Source organism: Lagopus muta, chromosome 11 (assembly GCF_023343835.1).
Source record: "Lagopus muta isolate bLagMut1 chromosome 11, bLagMut1 primary, whole genome shotgun sequence".
Classification (NCBI taxonomy): Eukaryota; Metazoa; Chordata; class Aves; order Galliformes; family Phasianidae; genus Lagopus; species Lagopus muta.
In genome coordinates, this window is record NC_064443.1 from 12,478,286 (window position 1) to 12,502,195 (window position 23,910).

Here is a 23,910-nt window from a genome sequence, read left to right on the forward strand (position 1 = left end):
CAGACAAAACTTTGCTACCTCTAAGTTTTACTTTCATCCTTACAGCTTCGCTTCTCTGTCTTTTAAACTTCTTACAGCTCATTGGGAGGAGGCTTTTCTCACTCCAAATTGGTGATTCTATGATTTAGCCTTGTCTTTTGCTGTACTAAAATACAAGTAGGTGATTTTTTTTTTTTTTCAGATGATCTCAGCCACCACAATGACAGAAATCTCACAATACAGATATGCAATCTACAGATACAAGCTGATACGGAAACGCTAAGCTGCTCTGTTAATTGTTAATGACAGTAAACAAGAGAAAATGGGAGGCTGCAACAAAGCTAACAGTGAAATCCTTTTAAATAGGAAAGTGAATCCAATACTTTTAACCTTCAAAAATACACTGCCTTCATATAAAACTGGATCTTAAAAATTATAATATAAAACATAAAAATCACAACATGGGGAAGACAATAGGGAGCTGCTATGAAATGTGACCTTCCACAGCTATCAGCAGCCAACTTATTTAAAATGTTCAAGTACCACATTTTTTCATGATGACAAGAACAGGCTTTCCACACTGTTCATTGCTTTATGGGCATGGTGCAAGTGCGCATAATAGGTACCACAGCAGTGAGGACTCACAGACTAGCTTCAAAAATTCTTCTGCAAGTTCCTGGAGTATGCAAGGACAAACTGCCACTTTTAGAGGACATATATCAGTAACACACCTTCAAAAGTGTACACTGCATGCCCCTGAACTACTCATAGCAAGTGTAAGCGTAACATGTTGGGCCTGAGGTTAAGCAATTTATAAGGCCTAAACAACAATGACAGTTAGCGGGTGAATGAGGGAATAAACCAAAATGAATTTCAGCATATGTTAACAGTGTAGCCTAGAATCTGATCCATTGTGATACACAGCTTATTTTTTCCCTAAACCTATCTTTCTGAGATCTGATGACTCTATGAGCAAGGCTTTAAAGTCAGTTGAACACATCACTAAGAAGAGACTGTTCATCCCTTTACGGCATCTGGTAAGATGGACTTTATATCAAGAACCAGATTCTACCCTGGGAGCTACTGTCTCTCCCACACATGGTTTTAAGGTACATTTTTTTCCACATCCCAAGAAATTCTTATTATTATCTTCCTAAATGCACATAAATGAGCAATCTGGTTAGTAAATTACTCCATTTGCAAATTAGCAAAAAAATATGTTTGATTTCATTACTTCCAGTTCTTTTTTCTTTCTGAAATTGCAGCACAGAGCATTTCATGAACACCACCACATTAATGTAAACACAACTACGCAAACAGGATGGTTAAATCCTTATCATGAAGTTTGTCCCCTTCTACAGTGAGCACTTTTCAAGTGAGACAAAATTTGAAAGGAGAGAAAGTATTCTTATTAGGCTAAATGATGCAGTTGGAAAATAAACAAGAACACAGAGAGGCAGATAGGCAGGCAGACCGTCAGATGAGCTTTTGCACACAGAATCCTGAATCTATTATCTTCTGAAACAGCATTTCCTAATGTGAGTCAAACATTATCCCTTTGTTTGTAGTCTGCAAACAAAATGACTCCAGCCCTGACATAATTAACTGGTCTCTCTATCACCACTAAATTCAAGTGGCTTGCATACACAGAGCTGAGCAGTCGTTCTTTGGGCTGTTTGAACAGAGCATTTTTTCCCAGAAGGTAGGCTGTGAATACAACAAAGCTGACCTACTGACTTGCTAATGCCAGGGGTACAGTCCCACCTGCCTTTTGTATAAGGTAGCTCAATTCAGCTGAAAAACAATAAGCATAGGACTTGTTTTCCTTATTCTCATTTGATAAAAGACTCAAGACTGCTCAAATAGGGAAGAGTCACTGAACAGTTTTGTTTGGAGATATTTTCTCAAAAAAGAAATTACCAAATACTGCCAGTACAGACAGTAATTCCAAATCTCTTTTTCATTCCTGCTAATGAAACATACTCTCTATTTCCCCCATATTTTCACACAAGATCCATTACTTATATCTATTCTTCTCACTCACAGAATATTTTTATTATGCCAGCAAAGCTACTGCACCCCTCTTCCAACTAATGTCTTCTTCCAGAGTACCAAGAAAAATTGAGAAATTCAAGGAATTCCAGGTTTCTCCTGTTGCAGTTTAGGCCAGTGGTGGCTGAGCACCACATGGTTGTTTGCTCACTTTTCCTTTCCCTACGTGATGGGGAGAGAACTGAGATAAAGTAGAACTTGTGGGTTGAAATAAAACTATTTACTCAGATAAAGAATAATATTTATGACAGATATACATACACAAAAAACAAGTGATGCACAGGCAATTGCTCACCACTTCCTGAATGAAGCTCAGCTAGCCGCTGAGCAGCTGAACAGTGAGAGGAACTCCTATCTCCTTCAAAACTCCTTCTGCTTGATGTCATATAGCACGGAATATCCCTTTGGCATCTTTAAGTCAGCTGTCCTAATTCTGTTCCATCCCAACTCCTTGAGCCCTCACTTCAAATGGCCTTGGCTCTGTATAACACTGCTTAGCAGCAACTATGAACATCAGTGTGTTATCAACATTGTTTTTCTCATAGACCCACAACTTAGCATCATACCAGATACTCCGAAGAAAACAGAGTTTCACTTCCAGCTGAAACTAAGATGACATGAACTCATCGTAACAAGGGACAGCAGCTGTCTCAATGTGCTTTAGCGGTTGGCAGCCCTGCACACTGCAGCGAGGCTGGAATGAGATGATCTCTGAGGTCTCTTCCAACCCAACCCTCCTATGATTCCGAGTCCACAATATCTCTAAGGGCCCACTTAGATTGCAAAGCCTTCACAGAACCAGAAGCTGTTTTTAGCTCTTTGCTTGAAAGTGAACTGACGCACCATGGTACTGATTCAGAACTGCTCTTCAGCATTGCACTAATGTGAGCTAATAACAGTAATGCATATGTAGCTTCTGTAACCAGCACTAAAAGAGTACTTTCCCACAGGGCTGGATATGTTTAATGTGTAGTTGTAATGGTGCAGGGTACATTACTGCAATATGCAAATGCAAATATTTATATTCTGCAATAACTGGTTTTTATTTGCTGAAGCTTAGTTTTATAGCAAATATTAACACTTCTTTGGGCTAAAAAACATAAAAATCATAATTATATAGCATAAATACAGATGTGATATATGTGCGATGTACAAGCCAACTAAATCACAGTTAACAGCAGCTCTGTAACTTCAGGAAGAATTAAAACTTTGCACACATGCTAAACACTGGTTTTCAAGCTGAACACCATGGTTTTCAGCCCAACTTGTGAAAGAACCTGTCTGCCTAGAGACAGCAGATTTCTGTTCTTTCTGATTTCCTGCAAAGGAAAAATCTATCAGAACTTAACAAAATCAAAAATTACATTTAATATATATTATCACACAGTGCTGATTAATAGGTTTTTTAACTGCAAATACATTAATAAAAGCATCAACTACATTGTCATAGTGCAGAATATGTTAATCTCAAATAATACAGCACTTCTGCTAACATATGACAGTGCAGCTTATAAACATATAAATTGTACAGCAGACCAGATGCTATTCTTACAGTAGATGACCCAAGGTCCCATCCCACCCATGAAACAGACCCAGAACAATTACACTGCAGCTCTGGGTGTTATCAGATCTTTGAAGGAGCATCTGGTTCAACTAATGTTTTCTCTAGTCATTAACAAAGGAACAAGCCACAGTAATTCACAGCACAGCAAGCTGCCTCAGCAACAAAAAAAAAAGACCACCAACTTTGTATGGTAGATTTTTATATATGCTCTATTTCTTATAATCCCTACAATTACAATACCTTCTGTAAGAAGACAGCAGATCTCTATGGAAAGTTATACTAAGTAGCCCAGAACCACTTAGTAGATTACAGTTTAAGTGTTTTGTTGTTTGTTTTTTTTTTTCCCTGAATGGAAAACCTCTTTCATAATCAATTCCAGATGAAAAATAATTGTAAAGTGTTTCATTTATTACATGCACACACATGTGCACGTCCACTATGAAGTACTCTAAAGTTGCTTGGTCCTGATAACCCTTATCTCATATTTCCCAGATGGAAAGTGTGTTGTTTTGTTTTTTTTAATAGCCAATTCAATAAGCTGTTGAAAAATGCTTTGTATAATATAGTATTGCCATAGATCTGATGTTTGTCTCTGTCATTACATTCTGCATTCAATCAATTTACAAATGTTGCTGTGTTCCTGTTGTGCTAGTTTTCCTTACGGCATCCTGAACAGAAATCCAAAGATCAATATCTTGTCTGCTGAAAAAATGTGGGACATAACAAATGAATAATTTTATTTACAATAAAAGTCCTAGCCCCAAAGTGGATTCTGCTAATGCTCAAAATCATTTCTCATGTTTAACACAAAATGGAAGCAAGTATCTGCACAACTCAGTGAGAAAGTGATAAAAAAACACACCTCACTTATACTGAAAGCGAAACCATGTAACCATGGTGTTTGGCTAGGAAAGGATCTATAAAATAGTAAGCCACTCACAAAGTATTTGTAGCCACACAAAAATCATGGCAAAGAACAGATGGATTTTCTTAAAGAAGATTCTAAAGTTGTGCTCTGAACCATGGAAGCAGCAGTGCTATGAATGAAATGAACTGAGAAGGCAGGGAGAAATAGTTCCTGCCAGCTGCATGACCTGATCCACTTCTTGACTTGTGCATTCTAAGTGAAGGAAGGACTGAATCTGCTGACGACAGACACATCCCCTGCACTATTCCAGCTACTGAAAGCTATCTTCTCTAATACATCTAAAAGCTGTTCAAGACAGCCACAGATGGCTTTTCACAATCCATTTTCGTAGAGCATTTCCTTCAAAAATGGTATTGATATCTGTGTAAGCTTGGTGGGTATATACAACAGGCAACTGCCAAACTGCTGAGGTATGTGCCGCATGTAGTATTCCCAGCTAAACTCCTGGCTCCATAAGAATCCACAGGGGCTGCTGAAACAGTGTCACAGCACTTTTGTACAGAATAGGGAAAAAAATGCACCCTGAAACAAAAGCTCATTCAGCAAGACAGGCCCCAGAACAATGTGCCTGGCTGCTCTGAAATAAGACAGACAAGAAAAGGGAAGAGCCATCTTTCACTTTGAAATATAGGGGTGAACAAAGCATGTATGTATTCCTCGTGTCATTGTGAGACTTAACTGATTTGTGGAGACTGAGAATAAGCACCTCTTGAGCCTTAAATGTGTTTCCTTTGGGTGACAGCAATGGGACTGGACATTCAAAGGGGAGTAGACACTAACCCTGCATGCTGGGTTATGTGCAGCTTTCCCTATTAGGTTATGCCACAAGAGTTGAATGATTTTGCTACAAGTCTCAATTGCATGAACAGACTTCAGCTTGGACAGCAGAGATTGCAGTTTAATGTCAGACCCCCTACTCAATATTAAGGTACCAGTTACTTCCTACTCAACAATCTGCAATGATCAGTACACGACAAAGAGGTTTGTACACCCATGAACTACTGTGCAGCCATTAGAAAGAAGCCTAATCCTGAATCAGATAAGGCATCTCTCTCAAGGTACAGGACTTCTCTTTCCTTACCAGGAATGATAACTCCTGGTTACTATTAGCACAGTCTGATTTTCAAATGTCAAGATGAATTCACACGATTGACAGCTAGAAAGAAACGTTTAATTTGTTAACTGGGCAAGTATGCTTTGGCACTGCTCAAATCACAAAACCCAGAACTCCACATGACCATTTTTCTGAAATTTCTCAGAATACAACAACTGTATTTTGAAACTATTACAGCAAATACACTACTCCAATCCTACGTTCTGTTTCAAGAGGGAATTTCAACTGTACAAGTTAATTAAAGCCACCACCTGGAGTGAGCTGGCTTCAAACTGATTTCCTTTGTCTCTCTAATGCACATGCATTAATATTTTATTTTCTACTGAAAAAAAAAAAAAGAAAGAAAGAAAGAAAGAAAGAAAGAAAGAGAAAGAAAGAAAGGAATGCCACAAGTATGCCAAAGACAAGGCAGATAAAATTATTGCAATGAAACAAAGAAGATACACTTGTCACTGCCAGGTCTTGAGACAAATGCTGCATTACACAGACATTTTATAAGCTTTCAACTGCAAATTGCTCTATTTTACATACTATATTCCAGCCTTTGCATCAAGATCTTTTCTATTTATTTTTTTTCCCGTAATGAGGAAGAAAGTGTCAGGGCTTTATTACCTGAACATTTATTCAACAGAGAAACAAAGACTATATTATATATTACAATGCACAAGCTATTAAAACAATGTGATACTCTAAAATACGCTGCAATACTCATTACAGGATAACAAAGCTAAATCTGAGCAAATAAATGTATCTGCCAAACAGTCAGCAATAACTACACAACTAGAGTTTATAATCTTTAATTATTTAAGAAGGAAAGAAGCTTGTAATAATTAAGTTTTACAGGCTCCTTAAATTGACACTTCTAGATGCTCACAAAACTTAAAAAAAAAAAAAAGAAGTCTCTTCCAGCTGAAATCTCTGTTCTTTGCTTAACAACCAAATGAAGTTGTTCACTTAACTAACTAACAAAATCATTATTCCTTTATAAGCTTCCCATTCCAGCACAAGAAATGTTTTGTTTACTCTCTGGCCTGGACAATGCATAAACCAACATGTAAGGCATTTACAGGCTGACAGTGACCAATGCAATACACTCTTTCAATAGCTTTGAAAATATTTTCCCTAAAATTATTAAGACATTGTAAATCATTTTGATTTACATCAGATACTTTACGAACTTTTAACTGAGAAGAGCAGCTCATTTAATTAATTAAAACATGTCAGTGAGGCAGTAACATGTTTAACATTTCTAGGAAATTTTTGCATCTTTGTCATACATTTATAACCAAACAATCTGCCTTCTGGAATGAACAGAAGCATTCAAAACAGGTGCACAGAAGTTCTATGCTGAAGAATTGCAATAGACAGGAATGATGGGAGGAGATTCAACACCTCAGGAAGAAATAAAATACATTTATAGATTAAAAAATACATATCAGAATCAGTAAATTATATGTTAAACTGTGAAAGAAAAAAAACATAAAAACTCAGAAGAACAAGAAGGCTTTAATTGAACTCCAGATGTGTTTTCAACATGCATCCAGCCACTGCCTCACTGAGTTCCCGTGAAAATGTTACCATAAAACTCTATGGAAATGGACTGATCACTTGTGAATGTTTCTGAAAAGTTCAATTCTAGCCACTGAAATGAGTGCAAGTTACTTAGTTCTGACCATGAAATAACATGCCACACTACAAAATAAAAATAGGCATTTACCATTCATGCATAGTCATTTTCCCATAATGTTTCTAAACAGAGTTTTACCTATAACACAGGGCATTTTTTTCCTCAGAAAGCACGTTTGCTACACAGATGGTTTATTTAATCCATTCTCACCTAAATTAATAAAGCAATCTGCATCCCCGCCTCCCCTTCCCCCCCAACAAAATAATAGCCTTCATACTGGATTCTGCTGCCATTTGACAAATTGCATACACTTAGCTACATGAACTTGAACATTCTCCATAAAGAAGTTACCACCGCTAAAAATACGTGATATTATTGAAGATGTGTTACTTAGCATAACACGGAACTTAAACAGTAGCCCTCAGATACACTTTAAAATGCTTTTAGTAGCACCTGGCTGTTTATACATCTTCTGTGGTGAAAAGGTCAATAGAAATTCACCTCTAAGGTCACAGTTGCTAAGCAACTGTTTTCGGCAGTTCTGCATCACCAACCAAGTGTGTCAGGTTCTACCGCCTGGTTTCAGAATAAATCCGCGCAGCCTCCTACCTGGCCTGAGGAGCACACAGAGCTTCCCTGCTTCTCCCAAGACATGCAGGTGCCCATGGTCAAGGCACTGGTCAGAAGGATACGGCCCGGGACCACCGGCTTGCGGTTCACGAGAGCAAAGGAAAGTTCGGTCTTCAGGAAGACCACGGAGGGCTTGATGAGGTGCTGGCCAAACCGCAGCATGATAGACGTTATCCTCTGGGTCTGAAAGAGACAACAGTTGGGATGACTGGAGCACAAACTTTGCTTTTCTGGACAACGGGAATAAGACAGCCAGATTGTCAGAGTTCATCCTGAAAAGAAAGCGTCTCCTGTGCTTATCGAGGTACCTGGTCTGCAGAAAGTCTAATCCAGCCTTCTGAAATCTTAAAGGGTGGTGTGACTTCCTTCCAAAGCAAAAACTTTACATGGACACCTTAAACCCTTTTCTCTTCATCTTGGCTGAGCTGCTAAACTCTGGACAGGATGTAACTTCTTCCCATTGTCATTTGTTTGGTATTACATACGTTTTGAGTCATATGTGCTTGGAAAAGGACAAATGATATTTCACAAGCCCTTTGCACAACATGAGCCAACGCACACAAGAACTTAGAAAATACAGAAACTACACCTTCTAAAACAGTGTCTCCTAAATAAATATCTAAATATCTCAACTGAAGAAATATCAGTGACTAAGGAAAAGATATTAGTCATATTCTGTCCAGGCTTTCCAGTTTGAACAAGCGAAATGTGAAGATCAATACCTGCATGCAACATTTTCTCTTATACAGAAAGCCAAAGATTCCCATTTTCATTCACTAAAACTTTCTCTCCTTTTGGCGAGAATGGAAATCCTTCTTGAATAGCTAAGGTGCAACCTCCACAGTATCTATTTTAGGTCCTTAAGCCCTAGAGTATTTAAAGTATTTAATTCAATCAGAAATATCCAAAATGCTGCAGGTCAAAATACAAAGAAATGCAGAATTTTATGTGACACAATACTTCAGACACATCAAAAGCATTGCTTGAACCAAATGACTAACCAGAAAATTCAGTTTTATACTTGTGTTCGATTGGAAAAGACACTATTAAGAGTCAAATGGCGTCCTTTGCTGCTGTTCTTTTCTTGCAAACCTATTGTGCTTACTAGACCCAAAGTGCTGGATATCCTCGGTATGGATTCCATTTTCATGGCTCTTAATCTAAAATATTTATTCTTACTTAGTGTCCCATCCTTGTGTCTGCTCCAGCTAAAGGCACAGGTACCTAAGTAAGCTGTAAGTGCACAGACTGTGAAAGTGAATTTAGAAAGTGAAATACGTTTGTCCTTTGGATGGAAATTCTGGCTTTTTCAACTGATTCCATGAAAGAACTTAACTAAATTAAATATAAGTTAGGGAGATGCTCTAGTCAGGCATTACATCACAAAATAAAACCTTGTACAAGATACAAAAACTGATCATGTGGCTGTACATTCAAGTAATACATATTCTCTGAGGAAGCACGTCTATTTTTATTTTGAAAATCACAATGCTCTAGGAGACCAAGGGCAAGTAGAAAGTGTAGTCATCCCCATTTCCAAAGACCTGAAAACATCCTAAAAATACATTTTTCCCATAAATTAATAGAAGAGTCTGAGAAGATGTTTTCTTTACTGGATATTAAACTCAGAACTTGCCAAGATACAAAATCAAGTCTCTTTAGATACCAGAAGAATCCCTTACCATAGGAAACACCTGCTATCCCATACTGATGTCTGAAAAAAGCAATATCAGAGTCTGCAATCAATCTTCCTCTTTTCTCTTAAAGCAGCCCATCAGCAACCTCACCATGGAGGGTTTCTCATTTTGGTTAGAATATTTATATAAATATATAATAAAAGACATGGCTCTTAAGATTTTAACACGTTGAGCCAACATCCTGCATGAATACATCCAAGACATATGCTAAAGTAAACATACACAGCTCTATTAGGCAAAGAGTTTTGCTCTTTTGCTGACAAATCTTTTCAATGCTTTCAGTAACAATAAAGATATAATTTTTCACCAAATTTTGAAAGGATCCATACACAGGATTTGACTATAGAATTTAGATCAAGAATACCACGTATTTGTTGTACACCTACTATATGCATTTTTAACTTCTTTCACTGCCTTCTTTGGATATATACATATATTTGCTTACTTTATAATACCATGTAATAATGTGTCTGTCTTTCTCTTGATTCAGACTAAGTAAATTCAGCATTTCAAACTTGTGCTGGTTGCACTATACAATACTGCAGACCTCTCAGCACTTTTCTCTCAAATTAGGAGATTATGGGAGTTTTTCCTTGAACAATTACTCATTATCTATTAGGCACACGTAAGCTGCTTTCTACCCTAGTTATCCTCTGCATTTTTTTCTGTAAAGTAAGATTGCCTCTAGTTGATATCAATACAGATATTAAAAAAAGCATTAGGGAAATGAGTAATGGGTGAAACGGAAAAACCCACAATTGTGCAGCAGTACACTGCAAAAAGGAGAGAATTTTCCAGAGTGCAGTGAGGCAGGAAAATGCTTCCAGCAGAGCAGCTTCTCAGTCATCTGAATCCTACCTGCTCATTGCCTGAATGACCTGCAAACAAGCAGAAATTGATGCAGCACAGGTGTAGGCATGCAGGTCACGAGATGCAAATAGTGTATGCACAGGGTTTCCCAGCTGATTGCAATCACCTCACTAAGTCTGCTCCTCCAAGGAATTCAATTCTTCTCATAATGAGGAGGTCATTGCCAGGTGGAACCAAAATCTAAATATAATTGGTAAAAGATGTTTCTTCTTTAATGATAGTAGTCTTTCTAATCCCAGTAATAAGGAGGACAATTAGGTAGTAATGTTAGAAAATGAAAGAAATCCATTTCTGATAAAAGAAAATTTCAGGCCAGTTTAACATAGTTTCTGTTCTGACTATTCAGATGAAAAGTGTATTTACTCTTCCTCATATTGCACATATACATTACACTGCCTATTTTATCTGCCTCATTTTCCTAATTAAATTTCCTTCAAGCTGTGTTCTTGCAGTTGTAGGTGGGAATACAGTACTAAAGGCTAATGTTGCAAGTAGACTAATTTTACAGCCACAGCAGATCTGAGATCTGCATAATCTCTACTAGAAAACAAAACAAACCACAGATTTATACTGGCACTGTACTTCACATCCAGAAAAGAGTGCTAAAATTAAGCAAAATGTTGAGATTCACTGCCATATATTCAAATGCTACTCATGCATTTATCATCATTTTGAGATCTAAACATATGCTCCAATTCTCCAAGTATGTTTGATTTCAGGGGTTGGGAGTTTTGTTTTGTGCTTTTCTAATCATAGAATGGTTTGAGTCAGAAAGGACCTTTAAGGATCACCTGCTTCTGATCCCCTTCACCATGGGCAGCGACATCTTCACAGAATCGTAGGGGTAGGAAAGGACCTCTAGAGATCATCGAGACCAGCCCCCCGCCAAAGCAGGTTCCCTGCACCGGTCGCACAGGTCGGTGTCCAGGCAAGACCTGAATATCTTCCACTAGATCAGGATGCTTTATGTCCCATCCAACCTGAGCTAGAAATCATGGAGGCTGCAGAATCGATGTGAAATACACAAGATGGGTGAATACTTTTCACACGGCACCTCCGTAGTAAAGAACAATATCGTATCAAATGACTCTACTGCCCACAAGGGGTGATGGCACTAATTTTTCAGGCTGCCTTCTTGCCTTTACAGACCAGCAGGGTGTTTAATAGAGGCAGTGGTGGTACTCCACAACACCCTTTTATTGTATTGTACAGTTACTTGCCCTTAGATAGGGGTTGAGATCACTGCTTGCTGGGAACCAGGCTTGATGCTTTCACTGAGCAATCACATGAACACTATCCTAAGGAACAACAAATCTGGTTGTGAAGACAGAACACACAACAATGCAAAATGGGCTGCTAACTTCAAGTGCACATTTAGCAAAAAAGCCAATTATATTGCCACTGTTGCTGTTCCAATGTAAATTAATATTTCAGAAACAATCTGAGTATATTTTAAAGTTTGCCAGTATTAACGTCACCTTCTCATTAATTTTGATGCTCCGTATTCTGCTACTCAGTTTCACTGTAAAAACACAGCAAAAGGGCAAAATATTTTAAAAGCCTTATACAAATATCTACAAGACAAGATAACTTGCACCACACACTATTTAAGGGAAAAAAGTAATTCTTTAACAAATAATGCTTGAGATTAACTTCAGATTTTTCTATGGTATTTTCTAAACTGTCCTTTATCTTCCTCAATTACAACAGTAAAGGCATATCTGGCATTTTTCTAAAGTTTGATTGTGTGGAATGGGCTGTCTGTACTTGCACACCTGAATTCTGCATTATATTGGATGAATGACAGACAATGAAGAATTGCTATCTCATGTCTTGTAATGCTTTCCTGTTTTGTGAAGTCATTCCCTCCCCTTGCTGCCTCTTTGCGAGGATGCAATCCATGTAACTCAGAGTATTACTTGGCACTAGCAATGATTTTCTTATTTTAAGCAGTCAGAGTTTGCCATTTTGATCAAAGACTACTTTAAAATAGTAACAAAATGAAAGCATATTATTCTGAAATTAGTCTGCTTTATACTGTCCCTTTGTCCCTGGAGTGGCTACATCTCTCAACATCCTCTACTCCTACCCTTGTAGAAGATTTAACTATGTATTTTGAGCCAAAATATAGCATTCTGCTGCTATTTCTGTTCTGAAAAAACAAGAATTATTGTAAAATTAGCAAAGGGGTGACAGCCATAGCCTAATTTCTGTCAGTGAGGTTGGTACTTAAAGCTCTACACATAGCACTGAAAGAAGAAGCTTGAATGATTATTTTCCATTTTCACCACCCACAGAAGCTACCAAACAGAAAGCCCATTAAATGTGATGCATGCAGCCAGTCCTGGTGTTGACAAGTACTGATTTCTCACGTCATACACAGATTATGATGGACCTGAATCCACTACATGTGGCTTCACCTGCTTAATCTAGCAGCAAAGAAAACATCAAAATTATTACTTTTTAAATACATTGCCATTTTCTCAGCATGGTCAATCAAGCTAAATTATCTACATGTAAGATGAAAATAAACTGTGGTCTGTTGCATACTACCAAAGTACCATAATATATATGATGCTAAAGACCATCCATTTGCAATCCCATAGCATGCCTTCCACTCACAGCTCTGTTCCCTTTCACCCAAGCTGCAGCAGAACTTTTTCCAAGTCCTTTGGGGCTGTGTTTTTCCATTCTGCTCTCATACTGTTGGCCTCACAGTGATGCACTTGCAAGCTCTAGTACTGCTAGAGCAGATTTTTCGGGGGTGTGACCATGACCTCTATAAGAACTGCCCCTTCCTCCCCTTCATCTCCAACTGCCTGTTTGTAGCTTTTGTATTACACCAGGGGACCTAAGAATACCTGCAAGGCTGACTGACCAAGCAGCACCCAACCCTGAGCTCAGCACAGTCCCAGCAACACTAACAGCATCATAAACAGACAGTTCCTGCAATGTCCAAGGGTCTCTTCAAGCTTTTTATCTTATTGAATTAATAAACCCAATACAAACATTTAGAGGAAAGGGCAGGCACTGTACTTCATTTAACAGTTTCTCAGGAATACAGATGAAGAGTCATTTAATGAAAATGCATTGCCAGATTTATATTTATATATAGCTAAAACTAGATAATGGGCTCTTTACATTTATGTGTGGTGCATCTGCATTTAATGCTAGATGTTGGAATCTTTAAGATACCCATTACCTTTTACTTTATTATCTTATATATGCACATGCATTCCAAAATAAAGCCATTTAAACCATGTTATTCCATATACACTGGAATTAATAAAGTCTAGTTTCAAAGGATTTATGTCGCTCTTTTTGCCATAAGTCTCTTTGTTCCCCCCACTAAAATAAGTCCTTCTCCATTGCCTTTTACAGCATCCCGGTCAGGTAAGTGACAGCAGTGCTGTGGTTAATGCAGGCTTCTGCAGGTGATGAGTAGCCAGCCCAGAGGTGCATGCTGCCTGCTGCCAAACCCTGCGTGTAACAGCTGGGAGGATAAAGGCACTCCCACCTCAATGAGTAGGAGAAGGATGTGCAACAGCAAAACAGACTGTTCTAAATGTACAGTCTAATTCTATAACTATTACCATGGCACACACACATAACTGATTATACACTACACAATTAAAAGATGAACTGTTGAATTCTTTTCTAAAGGTTTATACAACATTCACAAGCAAAATGCAAATGTGCATGGCTTCCTTACTATTTCTGCTTCATTTAAACCAGTAGGATTGCAAACTGCACGCAAACAACAGTAGAAAGAGAATAGAAGAAATTGCTGTAAACATAGAAAACAGCTCGCAAATCTTTCAAAAATACAGACTGCACAATTTAGTGAACTGCTGTGAAGAAGGGTGGTTGTAGGTAAAGGAATTAGTCTGAGAAAGAGGCAGTACACTTCCCTAGGTTTTGCTTTCTCTCTTTGCCCGTGTTTTCTCTGATTTTCCACAACTCATGCTTTTTGTATACATAGTAACTACAGGTTATCTATCCACAAACAACTATGGGCCACAGTATGGTTACCCAATACAACAACTGTGAAAGTTGGTGTATCAAACTGAAATAATGGAGAATGGAGATATAAAATAGGAGCTGTGCAACCCCTTCAAGCAACAGTAAGCCTTATTTAGAGCAAGATGATGAAAACTATGCTACCACTGAAACAGCAATTGCTGTCACATGCATCTCCCAAAATATTTTATATTTCAACATGTCCACCTGAAATCACTTTATTATGAGGATATTTATGGTCTTATATCATAATTATGTCACAGTATTTACTAATTAGAACTGTAACTCTATGCACACCATTCTCCAGCTTGCTTTTTATTTACAGTTTCCAAATATCCAGAAAAGCATGCAACTGAGTCTGCCTATAAGCACCCTAAGGTTCCTGAATTTGTTTCCTTTTAGGCATTCTCAGTGATTATTCCTGGACCAACTTTCTCTGTACAGAATTGCATGAGTCATGTAATGAAGCTACAACCAGGCAAATAATTTTATATGTTTTTGCTGCATTTCTGCCTTCCCTTCCAACTCCAGATCACTACAGACATGATCAAAAACATTTAAGTGTTACACTTCTTAACTTTTCAAGACTAAAGAAAGAAAAGCAACACAAAATATTTATGGTCACACGATGAACTGGAATAACTGAAACAGTATTATGTTCTCATTTGTCAGTAAACTTGATAACATTTTAAAGAAGAGCTGGGTGCCAGATGACTGCTCTGCAACTAATTCGGGAACAAATTTCTGTATAATCTACTGAAAGTGCTTTGGAGTTCCTTGCCAGCAAGGCTTTCTAATAAGATATTCATGAGTAATTAGAAATCTATAGACATGATTAAATCTTAATCTACAATCTGCAGGATGAATGTCTAGGCTGAAGCTCTGCAAACTGGCAGAGAGCTGTGCCAGAGGTCCCTCAGTAGGTCCAAGAATTTGGCTGACATTTGTCAAAGCTGAAGCTTTGATTTATTTGTGAATTTCTCAGACTGCACTGGTTTCTTCTGGACAGATAACTCAAAAAGAGACCGCCAGCTCATTTCCACAGCTTTCCAATACAGCCCTGACTGCTTGAGTATCAAGATCAAATATTTTACAGAAAGTGGGCATAAATTGGTTATTTCTAATGAAGGATTTGGACTACCACTGCACCTCTTAAATAATGGATTTAATTTGCATTGCCTTTATTATTTAAAAGATCATTTCCATGATCCATACGGACTACACAAGCTACCCAGTAGGTGATTCTATTCAGTAAAGCCAAGTTCTCAATAACTTTTATTTTTTCCCAGTAGCAAGAAGTGGTTACAGACTTAAACATGAGACTGAGCCTACTGAAAAATTCATTTTCTCTTGTTGCAAGAAACTGATTGGCATTTCCCAGACATGACAAAACATCCGGACTTCCTACATATCCTAGCCTTCCCATTTCACAAAATCTGCACACTTGACACAGCAGGGTGAATGAAGTCTAATAATAAGTGACACGTAGGCTAATGCCAAATAGGCATTTAAAGAAACAGCTTTTCTAACTAGTCCAGCAATTGCTACACACATAGCCATTGCTCTGCTGGAAAGAAACATTTCACTCCTCTAATCAGCCAAAGATTTCAAAGAACTTTTGAAAAGTATATAGATATATTACAAATGGGAAAACAAAGCAGAGAGTCTTTACAGAGCACAGATTGCCAGAAAGGGATAAAGGAAAATCTTTTTTTCCTTAGTCAATCTAATCAAATTCAAATCCTCTGAAGTTAGCTCCCAGATCACTAATATTTAGCCTTGGGTCAAATCCATACTACCTGGTATTGAGAGACTGTAAAGGACTGCAAACTTATCTTCAATTCTCTCTCCTACTTTTTCAGCAGCCAGCAAGCCTAAAACAAGAGCTGGTGTAAAGCAAATTGCCAACGCAGAAAATACAGGCGAAAACACTTACTGAACCACGTAAACATGTTTTCTATCCAAAATGAGGAAGCAAGACATACAAGCTGCCAACTAAATTTTTCCTAAAGAAAGGAATATCATTTTGCTGGATCCACTCTTGAATCTTTTGGGATGTAAAACCCCTTCAGAGAGGAAAGAAATCCAAATACACTATGAATAAGAATCAAAGTAAATTTGGAAGGACCCCCTGAATATATACACTAGAAAAAAAGCAGGTAAGTTTTAAGGAATGTGGTTTCTCAATAATTGTTCACCAAATTACCTGGATCACAGATTTCAATATTCCCAATTAATCTTTCTACAGTGCAAAAACCAAGCAAAAAGTATGAGAACTCAGATGGCTTGTGTAACCCCAACTCATGTGCAAACATTAAGAAACAGACCAATATTAAAATCCTACAGGATTTTTTCCCCAGGAGCCACTGCCTCTCCTGCTCTGCAGATGACTCTGATGTTTCATCACTTTCAGAAAAGGCTGAGTTACTCTGTGATGCTACACAAGATATGAAATACACACTTCCTATTAACAATCAACAATGTCACGTCAATCTTCAGTTTACACTGGGGATGCTGGGGTAGCTTTCTAGACACAAGGAAAATACACCTGAAGCTGAACACAGTAAGCACTGTGCAATCTGAAGTGCACCATAAATCCAAACTTAAGTCTTAAAATGCGCATCCAAATTTGGTGAATTTTTCTGACCTTAATCTCTGTCAGTTCCCCATCTGTAAAACAGAGATAATACCATTTCCCTCACTGGGGCTTTGTGGAGATAAATTTAATTTAAAACCTGTGAAGCACTTGGATACTGTAGTGATGAGCAGCATAGAAAAGTGTATGAGGAAATTAATAATTCTGATGTCTGAGCAGGGCCTGAATGATGTGCTGTAAATAATGCTCAAGGCCACACATCAAACAGTGAGGATAAAACAACATCGTTAATAGCCACTCATTAACAGTACTGTCCATCACGTACACTGAATAAGGAAGAGGTCTTCTGGAAAAAGTACTAAGTGTTCATACAAGACTTTCTCATAATGCATATGCAGAGGAGAAGCTGAATTTAGGTTGCAATGCCAACCTTAATGCTCACATCCTCTTCTGACTGTTCCCTTTTGCATTATTAATCATACTCCTTCCACACAGTTTGTATGCTTAACATTTATACACAAAGAATGAATTATGATCTCATTGCAAAGCTCTCTGATTTCCGTGCACAACTGGTAATGAACAAAAGCTGGTTAAAAAGATTTCCATTAGAGAAATAAAATACTGAGCTTGGCGAGGCTTAGTAAATTCAGCAGGGCTCCTTCCGAGCCTTCTCTCTGGAACTGCTCAGAACAGTCCAAGCGCTGCTTCTTTTAGCATGCACTATGTAATACCATACGAGACTGGGAAGGGGAGAATGTATTGGATGACTGTCCTTTTAATTTTTATCACAGGCATTCCATTTCTAACTTCAACAGTAACACCAACTGACACGTTCCCTTCGCTTGCTCCTGTGAAAATAGGTAGAAATCAAACCAGAGGCATGCATGAGAGCCAGAGAGAAACAGCATTGCCCCGGATGCTCTCCAGTACCTTCCTTTCCCCAAAAAGCCCTTCTGCACCTTGTGGGAGTGTTGGGTACCACTGCAACACCCCATGCCAACAGTGGGGTGGAACTTACCAAAATGCTCCATGCTAACAGTCCCACCATCAGACTCGTGGTAGTAAACTCTAAGAAGCCGGAGAGCTTCTAGTCCTGATTTCTTTTCGATGACATACGAATTGTTCATCAAATGCAAGAGTAACACCCAGCAACAGAAGACCAGAACCAGATCCTACCTGTTTCAGCTCAAAGAATACTCAAGCTCTCAGACAGCATCACATGCTTCAAATTACGATAAAATTTGTGGCTATACCATCACTTGAAGGTGATCACACGCTAACTGATCATTTGAAAGAAAAAAAAAAGTGAAAAAATAGATTTCTCAGAGACTAATTGCCCAACTCTTTAATAATTAACAAAACAAATAAGTAAGAAAATAACACTCACATTTAATCTAATCTGTGTAAAATTATCAATTGCCTTGACCACCTACTAGATCAAGGAAAGTGAAATCTATTATATTCCAGCTAAGATATCTGTCTTCAGAGAGTACTTGGAAGACATTATTTGTTCAAGTCAACAGTGTTTTACTACACTTTGTCAACAGATTTTACACATATAAAGCAATGTTTATAGTAATATCAAACCATAAGACATTGTACCTAGAATATACCATCTTCTCAAAAGGGCAACAAAAAGATAACAATTGTTAAATATTTAATTAGGAGTAAACTCAAATTTACATAACGATATGGCACATTGTCATCTAGTGATGAAGACAAACATCTCTGCGTACTATCAATACTTGAAGGTGTAGTCATCTCTGTTTCACTTTGCTTACAGAACGCCTCAGGAGATTTTCACACTACTGTGCATCATTTCAGATGCTTCTGCTATTTTTTCTTTTATTTAACTAGTTCATTGTTGATATAAGTTTGGGACATTACTTTTGTAGCAGTAAAATATTTGGTACTTGACCAAAGTTTGAGATACGCTCTAAAATAATTGTATTTGCCCTTAGCAAACAATTTGAGTTTTGAACAAAACTGCTGATGGAAGCTGATGAAAACTACTACAGCTTGAAATGCACTGACAGATGTGCTATCTAGCAAGGGATTCCCCTGGATTCCCCTGGAAATTTTCTAATTTTCTTTTACTAATTTAGAAAAGGTTCATTTAAAATCTGTTAGAATATACTGAAGTACAGGGTCACACAATTTCTTTTCATGGCAAAGGGGAAAAATGTAGCTGAGAAACCTAAGCCATAGCAGCTAAAAATTCATCCAGAAACCAGAAGTCTTTTAAATGATTTCACATTTTCTAGCAAACAAACTGTAAAGCCTACAATTTAATCACAGAATTAATATAAAGCACATGCATTTCTCACTTTATGAGCTTTCAGGGGGAAAAAAAGTAAAGAAAAAAAATCCACAGAAAGCTTTCTCATTTTCCCTCTCTGCTGAAGAGGTACTTATTCACTAAGAAACCAATTTAAGCAAACAGCAACAAAACACAAGCATATGAACACTGCGTTGAAAAAAAAAAAAAAGAGCAGTACAGAAACATTGACATCTCAAATTTGTTGTCTTAAACCGAACAATGCATTTCAAGGTTATGATCCATAGAAACACGGAGAGTTCCTCCACGGCTGCAGGAACTCTGCTTCCAGAGTGTCGATGTCTTGGAGCGAGGAACCAACATTGAACACAGCACTCAAGGCATGGCCTCACAGACTTGAGCACAGAGGATGATGGCTTCACGAGCCTTATGGAGCAGTGTGCTCTATAGGTGTTAGCAAATAAACCTTGTTCTTGTGCTCTCTGAAGCAATTGTACTAACAACCTAGCCTGAGTTAATCCAGGTTCTTTAGTATTAATCTCAACTAATGATTTTTATTTTAAAATGTGGTCATTAACTTTGAATTACAGTAGTCGAATGAAGCTTCTCCCTTCTAGAAACTCCACACGCTCTCCATACGCTCCCTTCAGATCTGCTCCACAAGTAAATAACACAAATTCACTTTCCAGCTTCTTATTGGCATAGCATTAAAGCACAGAAACCGACAAAGCTGAACATTTCCTGAATACAGCAGAAACACTTGGATATTTTGTCGTTGCTTTTTGCCTGCACATAAAACACTTTCAACGCATTTCACTACATGTAAAGATAAACAATTAGATAGCAACATAAAGAAAAATACCTCTGTTCTACATTCAGCAGGTAAGTTCCAGGCTATGATTGATCAGTGTGGTAACTTTAAAGCCTGAAGCTTCATTCTTCAAATTCCTTAATATCCTTTAAGATGCAGGACTGATTTTGTAATCCATTGTTTTAACTGAAGACTTTACAGGTTGCTATAGCAATGGCTAATCTGCATTCCAACATTTGAATAGTTTACACCGAATGCTCACTTCTACCTGTATCTCAGCAGAATGCAGAGCACACTACATCCCTAGAAGTAGCTTTCCTGTTTATACCTGTGCCCTGGACATTTGTAGGGAAGTGCACTTTTGGAATCTTTGCATTACAGATAAAGAAACTACTCTGCAAAATTAGCAATCTGGGATCTGAGAGCTAAGAGGAAAGTCACATCATCTTCCAGGGACAGGAAGTCCCTGAAGCTATTCTTGCTTCTCTTGAGAAGTGATCTTTGAAACCCAAAACTAGTGCAAGGAGCAGCTATTTCTGCTATGCAGCCACACTTCCCTTCTGGCAGTCCTGTGCACAGAGACAAACAGGACCAAAGATCCCAACAATGACACCTGGAGGGAGCCCATTCAGAAAGGAACAGCGAGGGAAATCCATGCTGGTGCCCATCCTCTTCAGTTGGATGGGGACAGTATCATTGGGAACTGCAAATTTGTATTCCCACTCTACACACATCTATTAAAAAAGTCTGGATAAAGTTTGCAAAACTGCCTTTTATTTAATGAAGAAATATGTATATTTAATGGGGATTTTTTATTTAATAAATAATAAAGTTTATTTAATGAAGAAATATGAATTATTTGGAGGACATTAATTTATGGGAGAGTTCTGAAGACAAAAATCAGAGCACGTTATTAGTATTTCTTTTTTTTATTTATAAACAGTAGATGCACACACATACACGCCTGGACCCAACAGCTGAGGCAGCTGAAAGAGGCAGCTCTACTGCAGAGATATTGTCACTGTTTCTACACTAGAGGAAACTCAGCAGAGCACATCCCCCCAGCTGGTTACACTCCCCCTTTTTTCTTACCTATATTTCTATTCCCAAACCCCGCCTAACATAAACAGACTAATACTCAAACATTCATTGGGCACGTAGAAAACAAGCCAAGGCACCAGAAGCTACAACTGTTATTTTCTCATGTTCAGAATGCAGAATTTACCCACCCTCATGCAGAGCATTCAGGGAAAAGACAGGAGAGTGCAGGATGATAGATGGATCTGGACTGAGCCATCCTTTATTCTGCAAATAGATCTTGCTAATACAGTAGCATATGAACGATCAGCTCTTCCCCAGAGGCAACCCTTTCCCTCAACAGGTATGGAATCTGACATGACAAATATTGATTTCCCCTGAGGAATTTATTTTCCAAACACAAGTGAAGTATTATCTCAAATCAGCAATCAAACCTCAGCAGCGGTTTACATGTAAAGGCATTTAAAATATGACTGTTGAATAAATAGTATGTAAATAACCAGGTATGCCTAAGCGCAATATGTATTTGGAAACAATTACTGGATGTACTAGATGTAAGTATTGCAATACGTAATTATTTCTCAGATCAACACTGTTCATAAGTAAACATCTATATTTCAGTGTCATTCACTAAAGGCGTAATCCAAATTCCTACTAACAGCAAGGGAAAATTCTGATCACACTGTAATCAACAGACAGGATCTAAGAAATACCATTTATCCATCAATATTGTAGATCTAATATCTTCTGATGTAATTTAGTGCCATTTTGGTTATACAAAGTTAAACTAGGTAAATTACTCATAATTTATTTTACTATTTGAGATAAGTTATAGCCTCTCTCTGCAGCCGACTGTATGGCTCCCCTGGATGTAAGACTATTATTTTACTTAGATTTTTGATTTTTGTATCATAAAGTTCACCAGACTTGAAGAAGAAAACAGTGAATCATAAATGGATACACTCATTCCACTCAAGAATATCTGAGATTCATCCTATTCTTTCTTCATCTCCAGAATAACATGAAAGGAGACACAAACTGAAAAATATAATTCTTATCTAGTATATATAACTCCTCCACATTCCTCACATGAATGCAGGGCATCAATTAATAATCCCCTTCTAATTCAGTCTGTTAACTCATCTTCTATTTGCCCAGTTTGTTTGAACTGCTTATTCAGGGCAAGAATTGATTTCTATAATCAGAAGTAACCACACACTGACTGGTACCATCTGACTATACTATCTGAGGCACCACCAGCAGTACATACGTAAAATGTGATTGCTCCTGTAGCGTAGTGTTAGTTTTATAGCATAAAATGCATGAGAAGAACAAGACCAAATAAAGTACAATTTCTTCTTGTCGATATGGATTTAATACAAATCAAGTTAGCTGGAATCTAGTTTATTTTATGTCTTAAATTCATTTGAAATCTTGATTGATAGAAAATACTGTGTCTTCAAAACAATACAAATACTTCCACAGAACGACTTAGCAGCCCATGACGTTTTCATTAAGTAGAATTACATGAATTTACCATGAAATATGTAAAATGAACTTTTGTGAAGAGAAATCAGTTATAGACATTGATAAATAATCATAAATAACAGTGATCTGCTTTTAGCTAAACACTGCAGAATTTGGCTCTTAAAACCATATTAGCATTACTGGTAATTTGAAATAAACAGTACTGCAGATAAAGTTTGCTGAAGAACACTTTAAAACACAGGAGGACATTGACAGTAAGCAAGAAAATGGATCTGCTGGGAAGGCTGAGCAGAGACATACAGACTGGGCTCAATATTGAGCTTAGAAGACATATAGTCTTGTATTCAGATATTGGGAAACTACACAGAATCAGTTGCTTAGAAGTGACAGTCAGGAGAATTAATCGCATAGATGTTGCAGCAAAGGTCAACACCACCATTGGCTGTACACACACGGAAATCTCAAGCAAAGAAATGGATGTTAAACTGCTTTCTGAACTTGGCACTGCTGCATCAACAGATGGAACAGTGCCCTATTGCAGGATATTATTTTTTTTTAATCAGGTAAATATGTTGGAAAACATTTGGGGAAAGACAAATACAATCAATTAGAACACATTACTTTGTAAAAGGCAGCAGAACTCCTTCTATCCCAGTTACTGAAGGAAATCTTGAGGATTGACTTGAGGGTAAAGGCAGCTGTAAGCAGCATACGTTTCCTAATAGAGGTCTTCAAAATCTATAAAGACTAAAAGCTAATGATGGAAGACTATTAAAAAGATCAGATTAGAAATTAAGCATGTTTTGTGTTTCTCTTCTTTATATTTTTCCTTTCCTTGAGGTTAATTTATATTTGAATAAATTGCTAAGAGCAGTAGATTTTCCATGAAGAGTAATTTTTAACAAATCAAGTTAAGACACTCTTCTGAAAGATATAATTTGACTGTGAATTCATCTGAGGAACTTGTTTGGCCTCATCCCCATGACTGCGGAAGCCAGGCTAGCTGGTGACACCAGTGGAAAATAATGCTTTCAAAGCAGTCTTTCTGCTGTATATGCCAAGTACACCAACATTTTGGTACTTTTAATTGCATGTTAACGACCACTGGGGAGGCAGGTATGGTAGGGCACTATGATTAAATGAGGTAATTTGTAATTAAAATTAAATGCAAGTTTAATTTCTGTTACACCTTTGATTCTATTATGAATGCTAGGCCAC

At 37.6% G+C, this 23,910-nt stretch overlaps 1 protein-coding gene across 6 annotated transcripts in view; it reads right to left on the reverse strand.

The window, feature by feature from the left end:
• Positions 1 to 23,910, reverse strand: part of FHIT (fragile histidine triad diadenosine triphosphatase) — a 514,383-nt gene that overhangs the window by 376,393 nt on the left and 114,080 nt on the right. For 5 of the 6 annotated variants that reach the window (XM_048957928.1, XM_048957929.1, XM_048957931.1 and 2 more), the window contains exon 3: positions 7,957 to 8,077. In XM_048957928.1, the coding sequence (XP_048813885.1) occupies positions 7,957 to 8,056 (100 nt within the window). In that variant the 5' untranslated portion in view covers positions 8,057 to 8,077. Of the gene's footprint in view, positions 1 to 7,873; positions 8,078 to 23,910 lie in introns of all 6 variants that reach the window. The other variant, XM_048957934.1, reaches the window with a different exon arrangement.